The 24,072-nt window shown below is 41.3% G+C and overlaps 1 protein-coding gene across 10 annotated transcripts in view; it reads left to right on the plus strand.

The window, feature by feature from the left end:
* hdac4 (histone deacetylase 4) overlaps positions 1–24,072 on the plus strand; it is a 103,018-nt gene that overhangs the window by 35,487 nt on the left and 43,459 nt on the right. For 6 of the 10 annotated variants that reach the window (XR_011037704.1, XR_011037701.1, XR_011037703.1 and 3 more), the window contains exons 4-9: positions 14,143–14,337; positions 14,447–14,580; positions 15,023–15,197; positions 17,495–17,615; positions 19,191–19,309; positions 23,870–23,998. Coding sequence is in view for 1 of the 10 variants with exons in the window: in XM_068329720.1 (XP_068185821.1) it covers positions 14,143–14,337; positions 14,447–14,580; positions 15,023–15,197; positions 17,495–17,615; positions 19,191–19,309; positions 23,870–23,998 (873 nt within the window). In the remaining 9 variants the exon portion in view is untranslated. The other 4 variants (XR_011037709.1, XR_011037708.1, XR_011037706.1 and 1 more) reach the window with 4 other exon arrangements.

A 24,072-nucleotide genomic window follows, 5' to 3' on the forward strand; every position in this document is an offset into this window, starting at 1 on the left:
AAGATGGCTTGACTGTGGTTACAAGGGGATGCACATGGTCAGCAACGAGTAAGCAGTGCTATTCAAAAGACTGCCCATTCATATTAGGGGTGGAAATATACTTTTCAAAGAAACATGAGCTGACATCAGGCATGATGGAGCCATTACTAGTGGTTAAAAAGTATCCTCTCCTCTGCTGATTTATATTTCTATGAGTATCTCAAAATTAACAGTACCGGATAATTAAAAAACCTTTTTACATAAAACGAAGTTAACCTGTGTAAACACAACATGCTAACTTAGATCCAACAATACATTTTATCTATAAATGAAGAAGACTTCCATCAACAGTGAACCTTCACAGAAGAGAGATTCAAAAATCAAAATTTTTCAGTTACTTGCATATTTAAGGGAGTATAATCATTAAACTGCAGTACTATAATTTGGTTTGTCATGACTTGGTATGCTTTCTCTCTAAACGGAATGCCTGTCCAGCATGGACACTTTTTTAAAGTTCCTTGAGTGGTCCTCTTAAATCAGACTGTATTTTTTGTATTCTGTGCCCTGCTTCCTTTTGCAGGGTAAATAAAAGTTGGATTTTTTTTATTTCACCCATAAATACGAGAGAGAGAGGATTAAAGCTACTGAAATTGGAAGGGATTGGCGTTTACAGTTGGGAGTGTTCCAGAGGACAGCCTGTCTGTAGGTCACCATGACCGTACCATAACTGGTCTGCCAGCCTGACCAGTGCTTCCTTCCTCCTGTCCCTCTCCTTCCCAAGCTCCCACTCCCCTCCCTTTATAACATTGGGTTTTATGACATTGGATTTTTGCATGTGTTTGTGTGCAACTGAATGCTTGACCTGGATCCTGACATTGCAAGTCGGTGTGGTTGCTCTTTAAATGTAATGGAGCATGGGACATGCAATAAATTTTTTTTGGAAGATCCATTCCATATGTTTCGTACCTACATTTGTACTCTCTTGTCACCTTTTGGTGTCCTTAAGTGATTTTTAATAGTATTTCAATAAAAATTTACCAGTGTCCTGCACAAACTGAGGCTGGGGAACAAATTAATTCATTTATTCATCAATTTAATTGCTCATGCCTCTATATAACTAATGTACTAAATATAGAGTACCGAAGCATTCATTTTCCTGACAGGGTCACCGAATCAAATGATTTACCCTTCTGTCAGATTATAATTGAAGATTTAAAAGACTGTAAATTTCCTGCAGCCCAACCTTGACAGAGGCAATCCTCACCTGCTTGACTTACCACTTTTCCTAATTAAAGACAACCTGTTTTGTATACACATACTCACCAGGGAGCTCACACGGCCTTCAAGTCCTGGTGCCAGTTCCCCAGATGGAACCCCAAAGCCCCCAACTACCCCCACGCATTCCCTGAACTGGCATAGATACCCCTGTTTGGTGCCAGTACGGTGAAGGCAGGAGCTGGTGGGCAGCTGCTTCTTTTCTGTGCACATACATGCACACGCACACACACACAAAAAGCCATGTGAAACTCTTTGCCCAAGGGATGAGTCCAAATGGCTGACTTGAACTTCTGATGAACTGAAATATAATCTGCCATTCTTTGCTTTATCTCATGTCCTTTAAACCATCTTTTCTATCTATTATTCATATAGCCATTAAAAGAATGAAACACCTCCATTTGGAGTAAAGATTTGAGGCTGAATCTTTGCAAGTTCACAGCCTCTATTGCACCGTGAAGCAGTTAAGTTCAAACCTCTTGCACAAGGACACCTGAAGCTATCAGAGAACTGGTAAAATCAGATTTAGGTCTGAGAAAAAGATTGGAGTTATAAAGGGAATACAAACCGTAACCCGTAGCTAATGATATATACAGACATAGCCTGAGGTTGTGGCCTTTATGTCAACCCAGTTAAAAAGTCTCTTCACATTTAGGTCCAGGGAGGTAAAGCGGAGTGCTCAGAGACAGACTTGCTTTTGTCTTCCAGCAGAACAGGCAATGTCTTAACCTACTTTGTCTGTGTCAATGCCATTACCCTGACGGTGTTTATGTGGACCTTGTAGAGGGAAAGAGATTTTACCATGGCATGAATTTTACATATGGCCTGGCGTGTTTTGCCATGTTTGGCTGGCTGGTGTGGCTTTCAAAGACCTTCGATGTCTGCAGAGTCAAATTGTTTCTCAGACAGTTAGTAAAATACTTGTAAATAAATATAATTTTTTTGTTCTTTGTGTTATTTTTTGTATTCCTGATAAGAAAAAACAAGAGTCGTTGGTTGCAATGAAAATTCATCCAGCAGTAATATCAATTGGACTGTCACTTTTTATGTGATTTGGGCAACATTTTTGTATAATTTAATTTGTGTAAATACATGTCAATCTATTCTGATTATTAAACCAGTCGTTTGCCCAAACTCTGAGTCCATATCTATTTTTTACCACCTTTTCTACAATTTAATGCAATTGCTTCACTAGTTTAGCATCGACTGTCGCACACCAACATGTGATAATATCATCAATTCCAAAATTTTTTCCACTCATAGTGCTCAGTAGTTTTCTGTAACATCAGGTCTTTAAAATTAAGTATCTCAACATTTTTTTGATTTATCTTTTCATGTGGACTTTTAAAGATGGATATCACATGTATTCATTTAACTTTCGCCGTACTCTGACCTCTCACTTCCTTTTCAAATCACTTGTTAATGCAGAGGTGTGTTTTGTAAAGGCTTTTAAAAGCCATAGCAGGACCATATGAATCCAGAGTTCTCTGTAAGCCATCTATTATGGATGATCACTCTGGGTTCAGACCTTTGCTTTTCACTTGCAAGGGTTTTGCTCGCCTCTGGCCCACAACACCACCACGACCATAGGCGTTGGGCCTTCCCCTGTCCGGGAAGAGGAGCTCATTATAGCCAAGCCCACACAGCCTAATGGCTGATAGTGATAAACTATTTTACCACAGACCTTTTACACAAGAAATAGACTTTTGCTGTTTTCAGTTGTTTGATTCAGTGTGATTTTTTGGAGTGATGATTAAGGAACTCATTGATTATAGATTTATACTGATGAAAAAAATAATAATAAGAGACTGTCTTCACTCACTAATAGAGGCATGTCTGTCCTGTTCGATGGTCATCAAATTGTGACCATTATGTAAACGAAAACAGTTTGACAGGGTCTGTCACATCACTCATTTTGAGCAGGTTTATACTATTATGAAGTAGAATGGTTTTTTTCTCTTTGTTTGGCTGTTGTTCTCACTTTCACTGACTTGTTTTTTCGTGGTTTATTCCTCACTTCGTTTTTCCCATCCCATCATCCATCAATGTGCAACTGTATTTACTACCTCTTGATAGGAAATATTGACGAAACCCATCTTTGGCAGGTTGCGATCTGCACTGCACGATAAGAGTTTGTGGGTGTAGCTTTAGTGCGCAGGGCTATTCTCGTGACCCATGTGATTTAAAGTGCACCAGTGCGGTACAGTAGACTGACATCGCTCATAAGTTCAGTGTAGCTTTGTCCGACTGCTAATGGCTCTATGTCTGCCATAGACTCAGCACAGACTAGGAAAGCATTACCATTGAGACAGAAGGAGAGGGCGTAAAATATGAATGAACGGAGCTCCCCACTGCAGCCAAGAGCTCCAAACATCTCTTTGTCTAACCTCGTCTGGTTTTTAAAGAAGCACAAAGAGTTAGGAGTCGATTCCTGTTGTGGCGGTTTCATGCAGAGCTTATTGTGTGTGTGTGTGTGTGTGTGTGTGTGTGTGTGTGTGTGCGTGTGCGCGTGCGCGTGTGTGTCACACTTCTCAGGTTTATTGGTGCGACTGATGATTGATTCCTTTCACTTCCGATGTTAATTTGACACAATATAATTACTTTGACACCCTCCTATTCAGTCTCTCCAGAGCAAATAATGTCAATTGATTACATGCTGGTTTCTCTTTGTGTCTTGATTATGAAGGTGTGCACCTCTTAAAATTTTATGCACATTTAATTTTTTGTGCTGATTTATATCACAAAAGGAAATTCTACCACTCCTGTCTATTTACTTATTTACTGATCTTGCTGTACTTTGTTGTACTCAGTACATGGTTTTAGTAGAAACAAACTTGCAGTGTTTAAAACCAACAGTATGACACTAATAAGATGGGCTCTTGTGTTCCTCATTGACTGAAGGTGCTCGGATTCCGAAATTCATCGCCTGGATGTATGTTTTTATTTGACTAAGAAAGCTAGAGGATCATTTTAAAAAGACCTTAACTACTGTTCTAAATACAAATTACAGACTTTTGTGTTTATTGTGTATTTCAAGACTCCCACAGGTACCAATCAGTCGGCTGGGAGGAGGAAGAGAGTGGGGGGGGGGGTTTGTAGAGAGTCTGTATTATAAATAACCCAAATCAATAATAAACGACACAGTATCTGTCATATTTTGAGTCAAGTCTGGTTTTCTCAGGGGAGATGGATGAAAAAAGCAACCCTCTACCTCCCCCCACCACACCACCACCAATGAAGCGATGAGGGGGAGGACAAGAGGATAGACAGGCACAAAAATAAGAGTAGCTACCCCCCCCCCCTCTCTCCTGAGCATGAACCAGCTTGTGGTTATGGTTTGCATGCATGCATTGTGTATATGTGTACATTATGAGGCGGACACATCCATTACTAATTCATCAGTCCTGTCTGCCAGGCTGCCACTGTGTGTATTTCAGCATGCCTTGCAATCATTATGCCACATGCATTATTTAACGTACACGCGCACGCGCCAGCTCTGATGCAGATAGCTACAGAGCTATTTATCTACGAAACGTTCACTTATCGCCTCGTCTGGTTTTCTCACAGACTGCTGCAAGGATCACAAAGTCAAAAGTCATTTTGGATGCACGGAAAGTGGATTTGATTTGTCTGCTGTACCTCAATGGAGGAAGAGAAGTTAAGTATCCCGTGAGAGCAGACCGGCTGCTGACTGGTGGTTCTGGTCTGAGAAATGAACAACAACTTGCTGGCTTGACTAAACCAAGACAAATCAAAATACCTGTTTGGGTTATGTCAATGCAACACCATGTTTTAACGTCATTGCGTTTTGGCAGCACATACAGTATAATGCAGGCCTGGATGCTTGTCCCAACTGAAGCACAAACCAGGTCGTAACCCATCCACAGCCCCTCCAAAATTCCACAAATAGTTCAGTACTTTATCTGTTGTCACGGAAAGTTTTAAAAAGTTTTCACCATGCATTTGTTATAGATCTTATTCATTCGCTCTGTTGTCTCAAGGGTTTTTATCAAAAGCCATCAAACGTGTCCTAGTCTTTGTTTTGTTTGCCTAGCTGTTGCCGTAAAGCTTCTGATCTTTGGCCATGTTACTCATCATCTCAACCAAATGTCGTTAAATTGATTTTTTTTTTTTAAAACTATTTACGTAGTTCTGTTCTACTTCAGTTACACAATCTGGACACTGCCCCCCAGCTCATTCTAAAAAAAAAATGTTTGCATGCATCTGGCACCACGATTGAGCTTGGTCGTGTTTACTGTTATCAGCGTCATGGCTGCACGACGCTTGGTCAACCCTTTGGCGTCAACACCATACAACGAGCTGATCACTGTGTTTATCACGTTGTATGGGTGTGCTGCCTGATCAAACAGGCCTCCTGGATTTTTGACTTAACTTTAAAAATAGCTCCAGCATAGGTATTGTAAGATATTGACACAGATAGTGGAATTTTATGGTCATGGGGACATTTTCTTCAGGGGTGGAAATATTGTGCAAATCAAAGAGGTGAGTCTGTTGAACAGTCAGTGATGAACGTATACTGGTCTCAGCAGAGGAGAGCATTTCGACAAGCTGGTGCTGATTCATTTGTCACTGGGTCAGTGGATTGCAGGAAAAGCACTTCTTCAATTTTGTATATTTTGGGTTTTTTTTGTCGCACTAGCAAAACGTGAACTGAAACCAACCTCAACTTAAACCCTCCCAGACCTCTTCCACAGGCTATGAAGGGTTATGACCTCAAATGAAAAAGGACTGGCTACGTATTCGTTTAACTCTTATACCCATATTATACTTATAAAAGAAAGTACTATTCATACTACAGCGAGTTCCAATATAACTCTTTTCAGTCATTCATGTTATTGCCATGTTGTTGCCAAGAGAGACTTTTCTGTACTATCAAGTCCTTCCTTTTTTAATTACACCTCATCCTCACATGCAAGACTTTTTCCCATGCATTCGTCTCAGCTTCTCTCTGTTTGTAGTAATTCCTTGTCTTCATTTGACGCAGCTCCCTGGATATTTCTTTAATGATCATATTTAATGGTCATTTTAAGCCTCTTTCTCCCCATCGCGTTCTACTTTTCGCCTCACTTAAGATGCAGAGAACTTGCAAAGTTACGACTTGAATGGAATATCTGTTTAAAATGTAAACAAGATGAATAAGAAATGTGTCTGAAGATTGGTAGCATACTCAGACATTTTTTGAGGTTAGATATTAATGTCTGTCTGAAAGCAGCATCTACTGTGTGTGTGTGCAGAAGAGAGAGACAGATGTCTGGTGTGTGTGTGTTCAGTGGTTATGAATTGTTCCATTATCATCAACAACTGTCTGCTCTGTGGAGCTGCTGGTGTGCAGGGCAGTTTTAGACAGACAGGATATATGTGTGTGTGCGTATGTCTGTGCAACAAGTAAAACACACACATTCAGAAATGGGAGTAGCAAAAAAAAAACCCCCCAAAAAACTCAAAACTAAAAAATATTTCACTCCGGAGTGGTTGGTTCATAAAATTGCTGCACTTGTGTAGAGAACGTGATCCCAATCTGACACCTTCTCTGCTGGTGTTAGCAGGAAGAGAAAGAAAAAGAAAGAGAGAGAGACTCCCATAAAATGCTTAACATGCCTGAGACTGATGTCACAGAAAGAGAGAGAGAGAGAGAGAGAGGGAGTGTGTGTGTGTGCGTGTGTGTTTGAGAGAGTGGGAGGGGACCAGGGGGGCGGGGTGGGGGGTGGGGGGAGTGTGGCAGCTGGAGGGCAGAGCGAAGTACGTCAGTGAAGGGAAACAGAGAAGCCGTGGAGTGAGAGACGGAGAGTGTGAAAGACAGAGGGAGAGAGAGGTTCTGTTCTGTTCGGCTGAAAACCAGGTCGGTGTGTGTTTGTGGCTGCAGTGGACTACAGCTCTGCTCTGACTCTCACTTACTTCCTTCTCTTAGATACACTACACATTAACACACACACACACACACACACACACACACACACACACACACACACACACACACACACACACACACACACACACACACACACACAACCGCATAACAACCGGACAGAACAGCACAACTGATGGGTAAGAGCTCTGTGTGTGAATTGTTGTGCAACTGTCATTCGGTGTCACCTGATCTGTGTGTAGTTTGGTTGTTTTGTTTTTTGGACCAGGAGTTTTAAGTCTTAGTAATTTGTTCATTGTTGTAATACTTGTAGCTGTTTTAATCTCCAGGCATGTGTTTACATAAACTCATTCAGCCTCTGATTATGCTTGTGTGTGTGTGTGCGCCTGTGTATGTGTGTGTGTTCCCCAGGAGAGGGAGTGTATGTGTGTGTTTATCTGTGTGTGGGTGTGTAGCTTGGAGTGCTGGTGGTGTTTATTGAGTGGTACTGATGTATGGAGGCTCCGCTCGGTGCAGCCTTGAACTGAATGGAGCAGATGGCATTGCCTGTGTCTGTTCCTCCCAACAGCCTGTTGTGTTCATGAGTGTGTTTGTATGCAGGAATATGCAGCAAAAGTTTGCATTCTTACAGAAAATGAGGGATCATAAGGCAAAAAACAGTTTTGTAGGACTTTTTCATCATGGATCATGTTTGGATCATTCGATCTGCTCTTACTTTTCGTAATAAAAGTGGTTTTTGTGTTATTGTTTTTCTATTTATTTTTTGGGTGCATGCATTGTGACCCTGTCTAAAAGTTCCTGTCTTATTACACCGGTTTGAGCATCAAGCCTCTGATCTCCCATCAGATTTGAAAAGAACTTTAAAATATATTAATTATCGATAAGACCATTCCCGACCTGATTTCATATTGTACTAAAGAACGTTTAAAACTCCTTAAAGTTCACTCAGACCCTTGAGATCAGCTGATCTTCCTTCTAAGCTGAAAACCTAGTGTTGACCATGTGTTTTCTGTTACGGCCCCCCAGCTTTGGCATTCCCTTCAGTGTGAGATCAGTAGACTCCACTGCAGCTTTCTAAGTGCTTCCTTAAGACTCACTCTGACATGAATGTTTGGCCTCTTTCTTGCTTTTACCACTTCCATTTTTCTTTCACTGTGTTCTTGTATTTTATTTTATTACACGACACATTTAAACAGCATAGCTGAGTAGCATTCAGTAGTAGCACTTCTTTCCACTTTCATATTTTATGGTGCTTTAATTTTGTCATCACATTTAAATTTCGTTAGTTGTATTTTTATTGAAGTGCATTAAATTGACTGTATTTTGCACCTTTTCTTTTCTGAAATGGAGTTGTTCTTTTATCGGTAATCTGCTTTGTGTCAGATCTTTCTTGTAGATGAGATCTCATATATTTATCTATTCGGTTCTTTCCTCTACAGTCATGTTTGCCATTTCTCTCATTAACATTTAACATGCTCAAGTACAGTACTTCTGTACTCTGCTGTTTGGTATATGCACTGATTTTATTTTTCGCTCATGCATACCTGTATATCTTCATTTGGAATTTTCTTTATGCATAGATTGAACATTTATGCACCAATAAAGTTCTTATTATTCTTAAATCGCTAAATAGATTTTCCATTTTAAATGTTGTACATCTCAGGACACTGCCCGTAAACACATCAACGGAGTGTTGGTGATGCGATGTCCTGTGGGACACGCTCACAAGCTCCAGGGACAAATAATGACATATATCATGTGTACATACCAACAGCAGACTTGACAGTAAAGCCTTGAGCTGATTGCACATGCAAGCCATGTGTTGATTTAGTTGCCCTACCATCATTGGTCTTTGCACCAATTCTAGCCCCTCCTCTTCTTCCACGTCCAACCAACCACTGTCCACAATCCCATCAGTCGCCATGGCGTTTGCCTCCCTCCCTCTCTCCCTCCCTCCAGCTATTTGTTTGTGTGTTGAAGGAGCTTAAGGCTGGGTAGGTTCATGTCAGCGATTACCATTCATTCTTAATCTGCTGTCACTTTTTATATATTGTGCACAGTTTTGTTGTCATAACACACACTTTGCTGACTTTTGATATTAAATTTGCAAAACTCTATGGAAGCCGGTGGGTTAAGGGGCTCCCTCGGGAATCCTGGTCTATAAATAACTCCCAGTGCGCGATCCATGATCTTAGCCTGACGACTGGAGTGGGGGATGAGGAGGGGGGAGGACGAGTCAGACATAGAGGGACACAGAGAGTGATGGGGGAGGAAGACTTACGCAGATTGTGAGTTCACCCAGGGGTTACATCATCATGTGTACAGTAGGGTGACCCCACATCTGCATGTGATTCCCTTGCAGAACAAACATTTGGCTGTAATGAGTTCGACCCTTCTCTCTGGAAGTATTTAGAAGCTCAATCATAAACACTTAAATTAATTGTCAGACATATATAACCAGGATTTTTCTAGACTTCCAAATCTTTAATGTGATGATGGTTTGAGATGATTTTGTGCTGTTCATTATTCACCTCGGCTCATATTGTGACCTGCTAGGCCCTTAACTTATATTTTCATGTGCGGTGCCACCAGGGTGAGTCAGTCTACACATCCACCTCTCCTCCCATCGGCCTGGCGCCATGTTCATTCACAGAGCGCCATTCCAGCGAGCTGCGCTAATCGCCTCTCAGGTGCATGCACCCCGCTGGGTGTCACACAGTGTTTGTCTGTTGCCATTCACAAAAGATGTGTTTCTTATGAACGAGATTGTGCCTTTTATTTATTTATTTTTCATTCGAAGAGCTTCTGCTGTTAGGTAACGCAAGAGTGCCATGTCATCTTGACCAGGACATGTCAGTCAGATGTGACACATTTACTTCCTATCGTACAGGAGGGCTTAACTTAACAGCATCTCTATCACGGAAAACTGAAATTGTAGTTCTGTAATGTTGAGGAACAATTGTTAGAATCACCAAAAGTTTTGATTAATTTTAACTGGTTTTAAAGTTTCACATTTGTGAAAAGTAGAATAAACTCAGCGACTATCCCCATCAAGTGCACACAACTTACAACTTTACCTCCACAAACATCAAAGTATGCAAACTGCATCCAACAGACGCAGGTGCAGTCAGGTGCTGATGTAGTCCCATCCTGTTCTAATTGCATCATGGTGGTTGTGATGGTCCAGCTTGGGTTGTTCTTCAGTTGAGCGTACTCTGCATTTCCATGTGCACAGGAAATGTCTTATCACAACGCATTTTGTGATACTGTACATTGCCCTCTGTAAATATTTGCGTTTGGCATCATTTTTATCAGCTGCCTTACTGATTTCTGTGATAATATGACTTTTATTTTTTCCCAAGTACCAGCCGTCATACAGTGATGAAGGATTGTATTGGCTTTGCAAGAGAACTCTCCATGGGGGATACACTTTATGGTGTTACACTATTAAAACCCTTAGAAGTCAGAAATTACTATTCAAAAAGGACCGTTTGAATGTTATTCTTGCTTGTTTCTCTTTTCACGATGGGAGCCTATTTGTCATGAAAACAAGCAGCCATTGTCAAGCTAGCAATACATTTCGTATAAGGCACCCGGGAATGAGCATGGGGCTAAATTCAGTGGTCAGCCTTGGCAACGACATTCTCTATGGGAAAGTGTAGAAAAGCATTAATTGAGGTGACTCCATGCATAAACGGCACTGGGATCCATCTGTAAGGGCACCAATACGAAGAGTGGCACTCTGTTTGAAGTGCACTGACCCAACACAAGGTTTTGTTTGTTTGACCTTGTTGTTTACTGCTTATTCAGTGTGCCCAAATGGTTGACAGGCATGTGTTTGTGTGTGTGTGTGTGTGTGTGTGTGTGTGTGTGTGTGTGTGTGTGTGTATAAATGTATACATGCAATGCAACTGTGAGGGGTGGTGGGCAGAAAGTTTACTACGGTTCAATGGGAATGGCTTTGTTTGGATAACACGGTAGATTGCCACAAATTGTTCAGAGCGAGAAAGACAAAGAGCGACGTTTTCTAACGTGGTCGTCTTTCTCTGTGCTTGTTAATCTGGAAGTGAAACATACAAGTTTGTAGGTCAGAGGTCCGGATATCACTTTAACGCACATGTACACACAGCTTTCTCAACATTACAACCCTAAAGAGGAATAAAAAGTGCGTAATTAAGTTTTTATTGCACTGATACTATCATAGACACAAGCACCAGTAAAGCACCAGCATGTCTGGACCAACCACACCCTTCCTTCTCTGCCTGCTGCCCCCGGTGGGTGGTGTTAAATTTCCTCTTGCACTGAAAAACCTGCCTGGTACCACAGATGTCATTGGCTATCTCAGCAAGTAACTGCAACCCCACCGCCACCTCATTGGCCACAAGGGATCCAAGGACATGCATGATAGGTCAGAGATTTTTTTCCACTTTTTTTAGAGTATTGATAATTGTCAGGGCTTGAGGGCTTGGCGTGGTGCAAGGTAGTTCCCAAGGGAGCAGACATTGATCTGAGAAGACTGACACACTTGGGCGTCTGATCTTGAGTTCAGATTACACATGCAGATTGAGAACTGATTTGGCTGCATGAGTTTTAAAAGCAAATGCTGATGGCGTGTCAATAAAAAATGATAGCGAAATACATTTCACAACAATTCCCTCAATTAAAATTTTACAAGCCTGCACATATAAAACTTATGCTGCAAATCAGCGATTTTAATATTTCATCAGTGGAAGTAATGCCAATTATAGATGTCAACAGTTGCTTTTAGTCTGGGTAGAAATCCAAGCCAGCAAAGCTGTCATATAATTTGAACTCTTAGCAATTATAATTAAAGATATATATACACCAGTGACGTGCGGTCAGGGGAGTCACGGCCTCACCTGCCTTCATGAAAGAAAAAAATGAAAAATAGAAGGAATACAGTGCACCCTCATTTCTCGCTGGTAATACGTTCCAGGAACCACACGCGATTAGCCAATTCCGCGACAGAACGACGAACTATATATCTTATTATTTACGTTAATTTAAACATTTTTGAACCCTCCCCATACTGATATTAAACCACCTTCTATCTGTATTACCTTTTCCCACACTCTCATCGACTGTTTAAAGTACTTTTGTGTCTCACGTAAGTCCGAGACTCACGGAACATAGTGTACTTCCGGATGCCATCAGCCAATAGAATTCACGTACGGTATCACGTGACTGCCTACCAACGACTCCGCGAGCGTTGATGCGCGAATGCGTTGAACATATTTGAGATATTTTCAAAAGTAAAAATAATGAGTATTCAGTAAAGTTAAAAGACTTATTTACTCACTATCTCAAACATATGTTCCTCAAATATGAATTACTTGTAATGCAATTTAAACATGTGAGACTAAATGTTACACTGGTCACACAGATTAAAACTTTAAATAAACATTTCCTCCAGTGAAAACTAAATTGCCTTGAGTCAGCCCCGCTGAATAAATGTTAAAATAACTTGTCATCCACTGTCTCTAAGGCAACCGCAGCCTGTTCCAGGTTGAGACTCAGAAATTAACCCTGCTCTTGGTTGGAACATATCAAGTGGTGTTGACAGCGTGTGACCGCAGCACGTCATGTTTCAGCTACACATCAAGGTGTAAAGGTTGGCAAGCATTTTGTTTGCGTTTCGTCCGGTGTGCTGCCTTGCACTAATTGCACTCACCTGGTGTTTGGTTTTTGCATGTTAACCTCATTGAGGTTTGAATATTACTTCTTTTGTTTGCATTGACTTTCTGGTTTTTAACGGCAGAAATAACCTAGACCACTTTTGTTTACAGCCTGGATGATTTGTTGCAGGATAAATTTAGCACATTGTTATCACGTTCTATTTACTTGGTTTCCAGACCCGTATGTCTGTGCAGCATCTGTGCAGACTGACTGACAAAAAAAGTGTGAATATGGGGTATATTGTCAATGTCGTTTTCTGAGTACAATCATAAAGTTTACTGTCAGCATTGAGCTGATGACCAGCCAAATGCAGTGATTCTGTTCACACACAGTCAGTGAGGGTACATGCAAGTGCACTCGTTCAGATCGTATGCGTGTCTGCAAATCCCTGCTGTAAACTCATGTTTCAGAGGGATTGTTGTTGCTCTCTGCTGCTTTCTTTCACCACGCTACCCCGGTCTGCTTGTCTACATTGTCCACTTTGTACAGAAATTGTGTAAAAGTGTACGTACTGTACGTGGTTTTTGTGAGAACACCCTTTGCATCAGTGGTGTGGCAACGGTAAAAAGGCATATACATAAAACTCATCACTGCACAGAGTATCCCTCTGATAATTTTTCAGAATCGCAGAGACTTTTCATGTTTTTAGCTTATGCACTGTGTTAATCTCTAAAATAGACTTATTCTCCTTGATGGGCAACATTAATTACTACATTTGGTTTGAATTGTAATATTGAGATTAACAGTCAAGGCTGTAGTGTTTTGACAGCTGATGTAACTGGTGTTCCTGTGTCTTATCTGGATCAGAGAGGACAGGCTATTTTGACTATCACAAGATGTTTAACAGTTTGAACCTTGGATTAGTGATATAATTGTACTATAAACAGATAATCTGGGATTAATATTAGATCTATTTCCTTTTTCTTCCTCCTCCCATTTCTGTAAAGACTCTGACCCCAACAGCCGACTTTACTCCAGAGTTGCATGTGGTAGACGGCAGTACATTCTCTGGGGCTAAACTGGTAATTCCTGCTAATAGGGATTTTATGGAAACAACATTCTATTGCTTTAAAGTTCTCAGGAGCCTTGTTTTTATGTTTCTTCATTATGGTAACTGTTTGCGCAGAAAGAATAGACAACGTTTGAGTGTTGGCCTCTCACAGCTGCTGGACTATGTGTAGGGATTGTTTTTATATCTTTTTCTCTGAGCACTATTTTCAGTCTATTCAAATGCATTGTAAATATTCTTTTGCTGTATATTATAAAAGATTCCTTCTTGAGGTACTTTTTCCTTTTCCTTAAAGTGGACGTAAGCACGGCAGCACTGCCCATGCAGGTGCCCCCCGCAGCCACAGCCATACTTCCCATGGACCTGCGCGTAGTGGACCACCATCACCACCAGCAGCCCTCTTTCGGCCTGGTTCCTCAACCTCACCCTACGCCACCTGTTACAACTGCTTGTCCCACCTCCTCCGAGCCCGGCCGTGGGTTAGGCATTAGTAAGTCGGGGACAATCATGTTTTTCATTGTCCTATCATTTCTAGTTACTATAGACACACTCCTCACTCCAGGCGTCCTAATTATTTAAGTGTTGAAAATCTCCTGCAGACCACCAGGAACAAGAGCTGGTAGCTCTTAAACACAAGCAGCAACTCCAGAGGCAGCTACTGATTGCTGAGTTCCAGAGGAAGCATGAACAGCTGTCGCGACAACATGAAGTTCAGCTCCAGGAACATATCAAGGTGAGGCCGCTCAGCTCCAAGTATGTGTCTGTTTTCCCTGTAGGTTTGTCTGAGTAAGGAGGATGGTGCTACTGTAAGACAGATGTGACACTGATCTGACTGGTGCTAATGTTCTGCCGCTCAGTGATCTCCATGTGAAACTTGGCCCCAGTAAACTTTGTGTATGTGTGAATTTTGCATGTGACTCACATAGCTAAAAACCTCACTGGTACAACCACTTATTCAGCCAATAAGGGCGATTATCTGGCAGGGAAATACACTCTCATGTGTTCTCCCATCTGCCTAGTCCCCAGTTTACCATGACATTCATCACTTGACTTGGCTTTAACAAGTCATTGATGATTTTCAGGACGTCATCTAATTAGTTCTGTATGTTCCTTTGCCAATCCTCTCGTGGCCTTTACTCGTCTTCTCTGTCTCTTTGTGCTCTTTCTTCTTTCAGTGTTCTTGTTTCTCTATCCACCAGCACCAACAGGATTTACTGGCACTCAAGCACCAGCAGGAGTTGCTGGAGCACCAGAGGAAGATGGAGCGACAGCGTCACGAGCAGGAGCTGGAGAAGCAGCAGCGGGAATACAAACTTCAACAAATCAAAAATAAGGACAGGGGACAGGAGAGTAAGTGCAACAGCAGGTTAACGTAGTTGTTTCGAGAAGAAGACTCGTCCTTTGTAAAATGATGCCTGATTATAGCAATGAAGGTGTCCACGAAGTTAAGATAACAATAATCACCAGCCCTTCCCAAACCCTATGAAGACTGTAACTTGATGAAAGTATAATGAGTTACCAAACGAGCTTTGGTGAGTCAAGACCAAACTTTATTGGATAAAATGTAACACGAGAAGAAGATCAATTCCAAATGTTAGTGGGTGCCCTTCTTGAGGTTCAAGCTCTGAAGGAGCTGTCATGTTTGACTTAACATATTCAATGCTCTCCAGCTCCTCAACATCTGCTCTAACTGTAGTGCATGGTTTTATCACAGGTGGTGTCAAGTTGTTTTGGCCCATCTAGACACTCTGTCACAGCACCTGTCCTTGTGGGCCAGCAGTCAGAACAGCCTGACCTCACACCTTTACCAAAGGGAATATCAGAACGAGACGGCCAAGACAAGCTGAGAGGAGCAAGGCATTTAGTGGCCCCTCATTTTTATGTTCTTTTTCAGTGTTTTTTTGTTGCATGGCAATAAAATGAAACCGACCGATTCACTGTAATCTGGAAACCATTTATTTTTGATTGCTTCCAAATGATCATATTATTCGTTTAAGCTTTTTTTCCCCTCCCTTTTATGATGGCATTTACCACACCAGACTATTTGCTGAGTTCTTGGAATACGCTGGTAGTTCTCAAATGGTATCAGAAGCACATGCACAAAGATGATCTGACAGGAAGAAATTATCAACGTAGAGCTATAGTGTGTGATGTATGTTTGCAATCTCTCATTACATGAGGAAACTGTGTGTGTGGGAAGTGATTACAACTTATAGAAGTGGATACAACAATCTCTCTGCAAAATGCTCTCACTTGGATTGACAAATTAATCAGTTTGTCAATACTCTAATCAGCTTTGACACAATGACATGTTTAACTGGCATGTGGAAATGTTTGCTGTGCCAATATGCCTTTCCTGTTCTTGTAATTGCTTTGTTCCACATAAATAGAAGACGACATGCTTGACGTGACTGACCGCTTGAAAACACTTGGAATTGCGTTGTCGTTTAAAAGAGGGTTACGATCAAACTGTCCTGCCTGAATATGTTGCTGAATTTTTTTTTGTCCACGGAATACAGGATTTTAATACTTCTTTCTTTAAACGTACTGATTTGTGTTTATGCAGTTGGATCACACACATTTATTTAAATGCTAATTATGCACCAATGTGTCTTCAGCTACTGCTACATTCTTGTAGTTACTCAGCTAATGTTGGCACGAGCCATTTAGTAATTTAGACAAGTGTGATGACTGGTATATTTCCTTATTCATGGATTATCATTCAACTCAGATTGATTATTTTTGGTATGTCTGTGAAATGTTCTTTTTCTTGAAGGCTGTAATGTGGTTTTTCAACACATATCTTTCTGAATATTGTTAATGGTCGACCCACATATGGAACCATGGTATTCTTCCTGTCAAGTCCTTTTCCTCAACAGCTCTCTACTGGGCAAAGCAAGTCTACAGTTTGACGTCTATGGAAAGAGCATTGGGTTGTAAACAGAGGGAGCTTTGTTAAGTACTGCAATAAATTGCATGGAAGGCAGTCTCATAAAAGCCAATTTGCTTCAGTGGCTAAGCGGATATATGGGGATGTCAGCACTTCCAGATCCACAGTGATTTAGAAAGCATATATTAGCTGTTGTCACTTCCACCTAGTGTATTTATTACTGTCTCATAGGCTTGACGTTCCTGTGATCGCAAACACAGTTATGATTTTACAAAAGTACACCTCAACTGTTGTTTCATGTGTTCTCTAGGTGCATATTTTCCCCTTATTGCTCAGCTCACCTACTCCCATCTTTTTTTCTTCTCATTCTACCCCATTCATCCATGTCCGTCCCTGGATAATTTGGTAGTAGCTACAGAATGAGGGTGATAATTGAGCAGAGACTAAGAGCTGAGTGAAACTCATGATGCGTCTTAGAGAGGAGTCACACAGCACCACTGTCGTCTCTGTGGAATATCAGTGAAACCCTGATGCAAGAATGTGCACGCTATCTGTAGTTACAAACCCATTAACTGTAATAAGTGTGGAAGGATGTTGGTATAATCGTCATGGTCTTGACGCAGATTGGATGACGGTGTAGTAGAAGCGCTGAAGCTCAGACTTCACTGAGATAAAGTGTTTTTAATTTAGTGGTACAAAAAAGTAAAAAGGAAAGTGTACAAATTGTGTCTCTGTGGATTTCTTTTCCTCTTGTTAGGTGCAGTCGCCAGTACAGAGGTTAAGATGCGACTCCAGGAGTTTGTTCTCAACAAGAAAAAGGCCCTCGCTCAGCGAAACCTAAACCACCGTCTGCCCAGCGACCCACGCTTTTGGTATGGGTGAGTGTCACAGCCCATCACCACAGAACCACTTATGCTTAGAACGTGGCTGGCTGAACCCCATTGGGTAATTTCTGCAGTCATAATTACTTTTTTTATTTTTATTTCCATAACATTGCTAAAATACATGTCAGATGTGTTAGATATGAGATAATTGGATTCAGGCTTTTGTTTTTAAAGCCTGAAAGCAAACAGTAAATTTTTTTAGGACTGCAAAAAATACAAATATCTCTAATTCTATAAAATTTTTAAGGAAAGCTGTGTTATAATTCACATTACAAGTTTTAAAATGTATTGTCCTCTTTCATGCGAACATTCTAGTGATCCTTTACTTTTTACTTTATAATTTTGCATTTTGTCGCTTCAAAAGAGGCGAGAGATGTTTACTTTTCAAGGTCAAACAATACACTTCTTCTCCTTTCGGCTTTTCCCTTCAGGGGTCACCACAGTGAATCAGTGTCCTCCATCTAACCCTGTCTGCTGCATCCTCTTCTCTCACACCAACTACCTTCATGTCCTCTTTCACTACATCCATAAACCTCCTCTTTGGTCTTCCTCTAGGCCTCCTGCCTGGCAGTTCAATACTCAGCATCCTTCTACCAATATATTCACTGTCTCTCCGCTGGACATGTCCAAACCATCTCAGTCTGGCCTCTCTGACTTTATCTCAAAAACCTCTAACATGTGCTGTCCCTCTGATGTACTCATTCCTGATCCTATCCAAACTGGTTACTCCCAGAGAGAATCTATTCCTGTCTAACCTCGTCTGTCAGCCTGTCCATCACCATAGCAAATAAGAAGGGGCTCAGAGCTGATCCCTGATGCAGTCCCACCTCCACCTTGAACTCCTCTGTCACACCTACAGCACACCTCACCACTGTCTTACAGTCCTCATACATGTCCTGCACCGCTCTAACATACTTCTCTGAAGCTCAAACAATGCACTTCATTGGGTAAATATCAAAAGCCAAAATAATGAGTGACACCAAAGTCCCTCATGGTGGCTGAGCAAACATCGGAAACCTTGTGGTGTTGTGGTCGCCTGTTGTGTGGGTGTTTGTGTGTGTCAGTGGCTGCCCACATCAACATTAACAGTCCTTGGCAGTCGCCTCGGAGTCAAACACCAGAGAAAATGTTCAAGGACTTTAGTTTTTTCTGTCTGTTTGTAGTCAGAGATTTACAACGGGTTCTTTGAGGTGTGTGTGTGTGTGTGTGTGTGTGTGTGTGTGTGTGTGTGTGTGTGTGTGTGTGTGTGTGTGTGTGTGTGTGTGTGTGTGTGTGTGTGTGTGTGTTTAAAGTCAGCATAGAGGAAAGACAATGGCACCTCCCTCTAAATGTTTGAAGAGGTCTTAAGCAATCAAACATTTCTGACACGATAGATGATAGATATCTTCGTAGCTAAAAATCTTCACAGCCATTTCTGTCATCCTTTTGTGTCCTTTTGCTTTCTCGTATTCCAATCCACCCACATTACTTTGCAACATCCTTAAGAATTGACCTTGAAGCGCACAGGCTGTCTTTGTCTCATGGTCTTCTGTGTGTTTTACATTGTGCTTTCATGTTCTTGTGTTGCAGAAAAACCCAGCATAGTTCTTTGGACCAGAGCTCTCCTCCCCAAACAGCACTGTCAGTGTACAGCCATCCAATGCTGGGCACATACGATTCTAAGGATGACTTCCCTCTCCGTAAAACAGGTACGAAATGTTGCTGTGGATTTGATGAAGGACTTCTATTTTCTGGTATCTATATTTTTCACTTCTTAAATCTGCCTCTATTTAAACAACTGAAATGGTTTATTGAATTTCAAAGATTGTGTAATGAACTAGAAGTCAACCATTGTGGAATTGAAAGGAGGCCATAAATATTATTTTAAAAATGAATTACATTTTTTAATTAGGTCACATGGACTGCTTTAATGTTAATTAGGTTGCAAATTCCGACATTTTTTGGACATGATTTGAATACAAGGAATAGCTGAAGTCTCCATTTATTGAGCTTAATTCAGCTTGAAGACTGGAAACTAGAACAACCTGCCTGGCTCTGCCCAAAGTTGTCACATGCATACAAAAGATGCATGAATGGCAATTAACCATCTTATGAAGACGTGGTGTGTTGTAATATTTCTTTTGCGTGGATGAAATGGAGACTCCAGAAAATTCCTATCCAAGAAATGGTCTGAAACCATTCTAAAGGAAAACCTTTTTTTTATTCCAGGTCTCACAGTGAATGAAAGTGGAAATATTTGTGGATTGCTTACTTTTGCTCAGCCATTTGCGTAATAATCAGGTGTTTTCAATAAAAGTCCAGTTGGCTTTTCTCTTCTTTAACTCATATATGGTGACTAACACATTCTGCCAGGCTCTTTCACAGTCATTATAAATCATTTTGTTCAACCAAACAACTCTTGAATCGTCTAAAAAATGTAAGAACCACAGTTCAAACCTTTCTGACATGTCAGACTGTCCAACTCTAAAACTTTTTCCAGCCTTTTTTCTGTGCCAATTGCAGCCAGGCTGTGATTGTTACGTAGCATCAGAAACTACTTTGGCATCGCCCCTGCCTGCTTTCACAGCTGGAGGTTAAACTCTGTGTACTCTCCATTCTGCAGTGACTTATCCTGGCGCACAACCTGAGACAACAACTTTAAAATTTCAGCAACCCTTGGGTGTGACTTTTTGGAATGGTCTGCATATGTGAAGACAATGATACATTTTCAGTGGACTTAAAATTTGAAGAGGTTGAGAGAAGTGACATCTGCGCACACATGGTCACACTATTGAAGCCCATTAGTGTCAGCAGCAAGAAGACGTAAATCAGATTAGACAGGAGACGGTCAGATGAACTGTGCTGAAGAGGAGGTGAGCGACAGTGGTTTCCACAGTCGTGCGTAACTGTGACGGCCGCAGCTGTCATGCATGACGTTTCTGCCTTTGCTGATTTGCTTTGGCAATGCATGCGTGTAAATTGAAATTGTACATTAAGTAGCTATGCTGAGCGGGCAGTGTATCACAAAGAGAGGTTCATTGTTCAACTCTGAGGGGCTTTACATGGCGATGCCTTGGAGAACACAGAGGGCCACTTTGAATGCTGGCAGGAAGTCTGTTTGGACCTCAAGAAGGACTCCTCATGCTGACCCCTTTTATCCTCCACTCTTCAACAGACACACACACACACACACACACACACACACACACACACACACACACACACACACACACACACACACACACACACACACACACACACACACAATCTAAGGGTCATTTAACACTCAATCCTTGAAAAACATCTGTACAACACTTCCAAGTTCTGTGTTCAATTAATGATTTAGATTTATTGAGGTTGTCCAGCAACTGAAACCGTGCATCTGTATCTCCCTTGAACAATACAACATCTTGTCTGTTCGGGTTAGGATTGGCTCTGTCCCATCCGACTTTTAAATTCTATCAATCAAGATGAGAAGCATTTTCTCTTGTTTCTGGAGACATGGTGACTTTGCTTGAATCACCAGTGATAGTTTGACTTATTAGCAACATGTAAAGCCTACCAGGTATTTAACAAAACTAGTCAGGTAAAGGACTATTGAGAAGCCTTCTCTAGTTGAAATCTCTTTTTTGTGTTATTTGATGAAGTACTCTGGAAAAGACTCAGCTTTAATGCTTGGAGTCACTACAAAACATGTCTATCTGTCTCTCTGCACATGCCCTTCTAGCTTTTGTAATGTATCATCAACATGAGATACATATTTCTGGGAAGCTGCATTGATTAGAAAACTACTCTATTGATTTCCATAAATCTCCTTGACTCTCTGGCCTTCCTAAGAATGGCTTCCCCCAGCTCGACTCTCGCAGCCCGGGACTCCCGTCTGTCAAAACAAATGAAACTGATCAATATGTTTTGTATCAGAGAACCAGTTTCCTCCTCCACTCCTGCTGAAATATTAAGCACCACTTATGGAGACGTTTAATCTGGTATTGATATGTCATCAGATTTGTAGGCGTGGGACGGTAGTGGAGTGGAGTCCTTGTAATTTATTTCTAGTCTCAAGCTACCTTGGATTGATTCACATACAGAGGTAATAAATGCTGCAAGAATCACATTTTAAGCATAAAATGCACATAGTGTGAAATTAATTGAGCATGCTCCCTTGGGCTCAGCTGTATTTTGATTTATTTTTTTTCGTCTTTCCTGGTTTTTAAAGTTGTTGCCGACAGCCCACGCTTTAACATAACAGCAAATCTAAAATAAGGTAGAAAGTCGGTATGAGACAAGTGAGGTAGACGAAGGAGAGGAAAGCAGAAGGGGGAGAGAGAGGAGAAGTTGGAAGGCGATGAAGGACTGAAGAAGGGCTGCAGGAAAATGCCAGCATCAGCAGTTAAACCAGTTTAGGCCCTCAGCAGTGAGCGTATTTGCACGTGTGCACACTGGTGTGCTTTTGCCCAGTCGGCATTAACACCCTTCAAAGTCACTGCGTCCCGAGGTGAACAACCGCATGGCGACCAGCGCCTAGCGAACGCACAGCCCTCCTTCAGTCTCCTCCTCCTCTTTCTCCCTTTGCGGCCCTCTGAATGTGCCTCTCACCTTCTGTGTCAACTTTCCACCCGGTCCATTTCATAATGACTCAGACACGGACGCACCCTTGTTCACCTTCCTGTTTCTTTGCCAACATTGCAGCTTAAAAGTCAAACATGTCAAACTATTGTTGAATGATTGGCTTTGTCTGTATTACAGTCTTTCATTCATAAAATTCTCCCCGTAAAAACATATATTAGAATTCTGATTTTCAGGGATTTTTTTTTTACTGTATTAATTAGGTCAATAATTGTGATAATGCAGGACTACTACCGTTTCCTGTGCAGTATAGTAAAATTGAAGTTGAATACACTTTTATGCTATAGTCTTTCCCTCCCTATTGTCTCCTCCACTTCTGCTAATGCATAGCATTTTATCCTGATGCACCCAATCCCTCTTAACAAAGACTTTGGAAGAGTGCCCTCCACTTAGAAGGAGACCTTTTTTAAATAATTGACTTTTATAACTTCAGCAGCATGTTCTCCTTAAAATTGAAAGTGCATTTGAAAAAGTACTTAGGCATTATAAATTCACGATGGGTCATCTCAACCCCAATGGCCAGGAGGTATATTGAGTGCTTGCACCTTTTTGAAGTACATTAAAACTTTGTGTTGCTTCATGCTACAGGAAACTAAAGCTCAAGGGGTTTTTCTGTTGATTACCCTGAATAAGTTTCTTAACAATAAATTGTTATAGTACAAAAAGAATAATCAATTATTTCCACTTGGCTTCACCAAAAAATCCCAGCGTTTTCTGATGTCAATGAATTGAACGTGGTCTGTATGATACATGTTCACTAGACAAGCATGGGTTCAACCTGTGGTCAACTGTCCAGCCCCAACTAATTGAACAGAAAGGATGTGAAGTGGGAATAAAGCTGCCCGTTACTAGGGCAGACTGATAGGGAGAAAAGGTGAGGTCATCAGGCTCTGATGGGATTCCTTGAATATACTGAATGCTTGACTTTGACTTTTGTTCGCCCTGCCCTCATGTGCCCTCATTGGTGCAGCAAATCCAGGCACTTATTCTCTGTTTGCCGAGCTCCAAGAAATAACACAGAGCTGGACACACGTACCAGAAAAAACAACCATGAAGACGCAGAGCAGCAGTTTGTTTTGGTTTTTTTGCTTTTGTAATTGAAAGTGTATGGAAGCGAGCAGTGTTCATTAGCAGAGCGCAGCGGCAGCACCATTAAGCATGGGGTCAAGAAAGCTGCCATTTGGCTGCTTCCTCTGTTGTAGCAGCACTTCGCACTATCACATGAGCACAACTAACCTCATCTCCAAATCTGTCAGTAAACGCACACGGTGTAGCCTATGGAGACAAGCCCATTAACCTCACTTCTAGCCTACAAATACCCCCACTTGTGTAGCCCAGAAATCCACCACAAAGCTGCCTGCTAGAGCTACGACTTGAGCAGAATCTAGTTTTTGACATTAACTGCGCTAATCTGGGGTGTCACGTTCATATTTTTAGATTGGGTGGCCCAGTTGGAAATCGAATGCTTAACCCTGGCATTGCTCAGCTCTATCCTCTTACTTGTGAAATGGGATGGAATGGATAGTATTTAACAACAGAAAATAATTTTCAAAGGTTGTTTTAATGGAATTCTATAAAACATAAAAGAACATCTCAATTAATCTGTGTGTTTTTCTCCTCTGTCTAATTCCTGTTCCTCTAAGCCTCTGAGCCCAACCTCAAGCTTCGCTCTCGGCTAAAGCAGAAGGTGACGGAGCGCCGCAGCAGCCCTCTGCTCCGAAGAAAAGATGGTCCCATCATCACTCCCAAGAAGCGTTCTTTGGACGTTGCCGGTGAGGATTTAGTTTTCATTTCATTTATGATAAAGATGTGGTTTTCCTTATATTTTGAGAGTGAAAAAAAATCT

Source organism: Antennarius striatus, chromosome 12 (genome assembly GCF_040054535.1).
Source record: "Antennarius striatus isolate MH-2024 chromosome 12, ASM4005453v1, whole genome shotgun sequence".
Lineage (NCBI taxonomy): Eukaryota > Metazoa > Chordata > Actinopteri > Lophiiformes > Antennariidae > Antennarius > Antennarius striatus.